General features: G+C 38.1%; 1 protein-coding gene across 1 annotated transcript; it reads right to left on the bottom strand.

Moving 5' to 3' along the window:
* Window positions 1–897: 897 nt before the first annotated feature.
* Window positions 898–1,680, bottom strand: LOC130047554 (G-protein coupled receptor Mth2-like). The gene has a single exon (XM_056142861.1). The coding sequence runs from the start codon at window positions 1,678–1,680 to the stop codon at window positions 898–900; it is 783 nt and encodes a 260-aa protein (XP_055998836.1).
* Window positions 1,681–5,870: the final 4,190 nt, after the last annotated feature.

Raw genomic sequence — 5,870 nt, 5'->3', positions numbered from 1 at the left:
ATTACTTAAGCCTACTCACTGAAATTTTCCTACCGTTGATTGGCGATAATTAGCGGGGGTGATTATATAGAAAATTGACCCAATCGTACCTGTAAATAGGTTGGCCGATGGCTGTATGCGGGGGATGGCGTTATAACGGGGTTTTACATAGCGAGGAAAACAGGACTTTGAACTTCATTGGCGATATGCGGGGGTGGCATTATAACGGGGGGGGGGGGGGGGGGGGCAATATACCGGGGGATCACTGTACTAGTATATTATCATTTCTTTTTACGATGAATGCAATGCAAAATCACTGAGTCATCCAATACCTGTTTTCGGTTTAAAAATCGAACTATCTACCATGACTTACATCTGCTCATGTCAAGGTCTTTGATAGCAATAATTGAACAATCAGTTTTTCCGACACAAGTCAAACAGGTCTGCATTTGATTTGTGAGTTGTGCGAATCAGTGAATTATCATGAGTAAGAAGAGGAATCCACATTTTTCAACAGGGAAAATTTAAATCTTCTTGAGATTAGGATGAAAGGGCCTTTCCTATACTAGTGACATTAAGAAAAAGGCATCCCGGCCCAAAAGCACCAGGAGGCTATGAAAACCACGAAAGTCTATACTTACTCACAATTCAGTAATTCGCGGGTTGCCAATGTCCTTAAATATCTTTTCACAGTTTTTGTGAACTTTTTGCTTTAATATCATGGCTATCGTCATGTTTATTACAAACTTAGAATAATATTAGAACAAGGATTATGTTGTCCTAAAGTTAGAATGAACTTATGGCGAGGCCTAAATTTGGGAGAGCTTCGAGAACCAGATTTAAGACTAGGACGTGCCCTAAGACATACTTAGTCCTAAGATAGCCAAGTGAACATGCCTGCAGATCTCTTATACTTCACTAATATCGGGCTTCGAGTCTCCTAGAAGCATTCCTACCTTCCTCACTCTCAGGCTTTGAAGCTAGAGATTTTCTCTCAGTAAACGACCTGGTATTGGAATAAAATGAAGAGACGCCATCTCGGACGATTTGGAAAACCTTTTTCGTACATACAAAGAAAGTTGCAATAAAGAGTCCTTGTAAAGTGTTGAAGAAAATAAACAAATACCATAACGCCTGACTATTGGTTGCCGCTGCCGAGAAACCAAAACACCAAGTCAGCCCCATCACGACCGACAGCTTGATGTAAATGAGTAATTTGCACGTGTTCTTTCTCTTCAGAATCCGGGAAATTTTCTTGGATGACATGTGTATACTTATGGCAGATATAAGGAAGAAAACAAAATTTGAAAACAACAGAATTGCAATGGGCACCAGAAAGAAGACAAGCAAACCTCTGCTATTTGAAATCCAACACATTCCAGTACCATATCCGGGTTTAATACTTGAATCCGAAGTATACTCGACCGAGGCTGCGGACCCAACTATGATAGCAGCACCCAACCAAGCATAGAGCCAGTAAAATCGCATGCGCTTTGAAGAAGTCTCCCTTTCACCCAAATTAGTAAGCCCCGTTGAAAATGTGAAAAATATGTCGAAAGACATCACATTCATCCAAAAGAAAGCAGCTAGGAAAGCAAAATGCGTTACAATAGATAGGGCCTTACATAAACTTTGGTTTTTCATCTCGAAGATAAATGGCGCTACCAAATGTAACAATTGCGCAACGAACAAGGATGCCATCAAGCACATAAGGTTCTTGCCGGGAACATTGTGCAACTTGGGGGAACAAACGTAAACAGTCAAACACACTAGCAGACACGCTAATGACAAAATTCCACCAACGAAAGACAACAAACTCTCTTCTTTTGAAAAATAAATTGCCAGTTTTGTGAAAGTTATTTGATCATCAATGTCCGTTCCGTTTATGCAAACGTATGCACTGCTTTCATTTTCTGAGAGCGTAAAATCATGAATCATTATGTTGAAGGAGAACACAAAAATTGTAGTGGAATTGATTAATTCGAACTCATTTTGGCGAAAAATTCGAGAGAGGCATGGCGAGGAATTGGTTGCGTTGTTAGTAAGCCGTTCTTTCAATAAACATTTACCATTTTGATAAACAAACGGAGGTTTGCACAGTATCCTATAACACTGCCCTGTCAAAGGATCCAGGAGATGATCTGCACTACAGACATTAGATAGTGAATTCGTAGATGACCCCATCAATGTATTGCGATAGCGCGTCTCTCTCGTCTCCTTTTTCAAATTGAGATCAAATAGAATTCTGTAACTATAGCGGTAACCATTTCTATTTGGTTTAGAGGAAATTAACTCTGTATCCTGCATGACACATGATATGTTTGATTCTGGATAACCCTGACATTTCGCACAATAGATGTTTCGAAAGACAATCTTCAGTCCAAACAGAGGCACGTAATATCCGTATTGACATAACGTCATCAATGTTTCGTTCTGACATTCCGTTACATTAGAACTGATTAGAAAACAAGTCCGCTGTTTCTGGATTTCTTCTGGAGGCGAGTGTGTCACGTGACAGTTGGTATCGTTGTTTAAGGAGGATACGGACAAATTCGCCGGAATGGAATATCTCCAATGACACTGGATTACTGGATTCCATATGACGTAATCATCAAAATTACATATAGCGCAATACATGTTTTTATACAGATATCCCGAACTCGGGCCAGTAGACGGGTGGTCGAACACATCGTTTTCTGCTTCACATCTCTCTCTAAGATATGAATCAGTGCCAGAAGGACAAGAATTCACAATGTAAATGAAATTGTCAGAGTCAATGCCGGCTCTATACTCGCATGTAAATTCTGGAATCGTTTTGTTTTCAACTCTGTGGTTGTTTCTGTAGTCATGACAACAGTCCCCGTATATTAAGCAATCAGAATCACACTGACAGTTTGGATAGTAAGTTTTTCTCTGGCACTGGTACCTCTCCGGACAGTTTGTCCCTAAATTGGCGGGAAAATATTCCGTATTCAATTCACACAACACATACTGCACTGAGCAGAATGTAAGAACAATGATACGAGCTGCATTCATTTTCTAAGATTTGTAAATGAACGGGAAATTGCTACATGATTGATATAGTAAGGCGCTTTCCTCAATGAGCTCCAGCGGGTTTATGTATTTATATATACCTATATTCATTGTAATGAAATCCAATGTTTCTAACAAAGAGGGTGGATAAATACCTGTTTGCCGAATATGATCAAAGGGCAATTGTTTGATTTTATTGTCAACACAATGACGCACAACAATCTGTTCAAAGGTATAAATTATCAAATGTCCATTAAAACCCCTATTTAATTCAACATTTCTAATAATCTCAATGGTTATTATTACTGAAATCAAATGCGTTGTTTGCCTCTGAATCAGATGATGTATCTGTGTGCTTTGTCATTTTGTGAGACAAAACAAAAGAGGTAATAATTACTTTGATTTATCTTTCATCCAGATGAATGTTGTTTTAGGATACCCTAAATAGCATGTGCTGTCTCATACTAAGTGTAGGGTTGATAAAGTTATAGTCATGATTAGACCCGCGTCTTCTTTGGTGAATGAACTCCTGGTGAAAACGTACTCAAAGCCAGGACAGGGAACCTAACCCGTAGCTTTGTGTCCCTGTAGCATTTACAGATCAAAGCCAGGACAGAGAACCTGACCAGTAGCTGTGTGTCCCTGTAGCATTTACAGATCGTAAAGCCAGGACAGGGAACCTGAGCTCTCGAAAGGCTGAGCATAACCTGAGCTGTGTGTCCCTGTAGCATTTACAGATCGTAAAGCCAGGACAGGGTACCTGACCAGTAGCTATGTGTCCCTGTGGCATTTACAGATCGTATCAATACTATACAATATTCTGAGTTTATACGTTATCACATGAAAAGTTAGGATTTGAAATTCAGCGGGAGATTTTTAAAATAAAAGTCGTACAGAATTTAAGTGCATATACCAAATTATATTTCGAGAGTTAAAATTTCACTTTCGGTCGATAGGGATACAGCTCTGAAATAAAATCGTACAAAAATTTTAATGCATGGATTAAATTACATTTCGAGAGTTAAATTATCACTTTCGGTTGATAGGGATACACAGTTACATAATCACTAGATATATTAGTTTTTGGATTAGCTGTTTGTTGTTCATTGCTCGTAATGACACTTGATACAAATTTTAAATCATGGATGCAAAGGTTGATATTGTTGTAATAAGTACAAATATAATCAAAGTACTTAAAGTACTCGTGGGAGTTGAACATTGTGGAAATTCAGTTAGAAAAGATAGTACTGGAAGGGTAGGGGGATAAATGACTGAATATTATCATGATTTTAGATACAAATCAACTGTTGTTGTTTTTCAAAGCGTTACAACAGCAAACATGGATAATGGAAGGCCCATGGGTCACAACGCTCCTCGAGTAACTGAAGTCGTGTTGTTGTTTTCTAGAATTTCACCCCTTTATATTCTCATGAAAAATGTGACCACATATTATGGCCCAAACGTTCAAATCAATATGGTTATCAATGCCTTGCAGTTATGAAGAAGTTTTCCCCCTGTATATATACATTCAAGTTTAATCCTAGTTATAGCTAATTCTAAGGATTCATTACTTGAAAAGGTAGTCCAATATGCTAAACTATCACCTGAGTATACTACAGTCCTGTAGAGGATCAATGGAATGGTAAATAATTGTATAATAACTCAAAATAAATGAAATGCAAAAAAATTAAAAATTGTCGGGCATCGGAAATGCACAAGCCGAGTTGCGCAAGGAATGGGCATAGAGGGAACCGGCAGAAAAGTTTTCAAGAATTATCAAGCAGGGAGCAAAATTTTGCGTACATATATTTCAGCCGACTTAAATCCTTTGTAACCTTAACCTTTAACCCTTGACCAAAATCAATAGGCTTCTTTGTCCCATCAAGGGCGATACTCCATCTAAGTTTAATTGAGATCCTATAATTTGTTAAAAAATTATAGTGCAGAAAACAAAATTTTCTCCAAATTTCAGTCTATTTATAGCCACTGTGACTTTGACCTTGTGACCCCGGAATCAATAGGCTTCTTGTCTTACTTAATCGATCTAAGTTTGATTGAGTTCCTATAATTCGTTCAAGAGCTATGGTGCGGAAAACAAAATTTTCTCCAAATTTCAGTCTATTTATAGCCAGTGACCTTGACCTTTGACCTAGTGACCCCAGAATCGATAGGCTTCCTCATCTTACTGAGGGTGACAATCCATCTAATTTTGAATGAGATCCTATAATTTGCTCAAGAGCTATGGTGCGGAAATGAAATGTTGATGCGTGCCCGCCTGCCCGCCCAAAGGCACTTCATCAGATCATAAGCCGAGTTCGACTTCATCGCAACTCCGCTAAAAATGAAACACTAGTCAAATAATGTTATTTATTGCCAAGGTATTTGGGATATTATACTGTGGCTCAAACAGGGGGTGAATGAACCTGACAGTATGGAAAGCATATAGTGGAATCAGACTTGTGATGCTGGAAATCTATAGTGATTAATAAACTATACATGTACAAGATCCATAACTATTTTTTTTCTTCAGTTTGTGAGGGAGAATCCTCATGTCTCTTTCATCTGTAGACAAATAAACAATGTGTTTTGACCAGAGCAATTTCTAATCCTTTTTGCAGCATAAATTCAACATTGTGGCAACTGGGTTAAACTTTGATAGTGAAGTAATACATGGCAGCACCTTATCCCATGCTCTTAAAATTTCTGTTTGACACACTCATGACATCCACTCAAACATTACAGAGTGCAGCAAAATCCCATTGTAATAGGGGATTCAAAATGGATAACTGGTACAAAATATGTTACATACTATTAAAAAAGGATAATGAATTTGACATATTGATGTCTTGGAAAAGGAA

This window comes from Ostrea edulis, chromosome 1, assembly GCF_947568905.1.
Source record: "Ostrea edulis chromosome 1, xbOstEdul1.1, whole genome shotgun sequence".
NCBI lineage: Eukaryota > Metazoa > Mollusca > Bivalvia > Ostreida > Ostreidae > Ostrea > Ostrea edulis.
Note: the sequence above shows the minus strand (reverse complement) of the source record. Positions and strands in the feature narration are given on the sequence as shown.

Excerpts from the sequence above, each read along its gene's own strand:
- LOC130047554 (XM_056142861.1), bottom strand. The coding sequence starts at position 1,680 with ATGGCATCCTTGTTCGTTGCGCAATTGTTACATTTGGTAGCGCCATTT.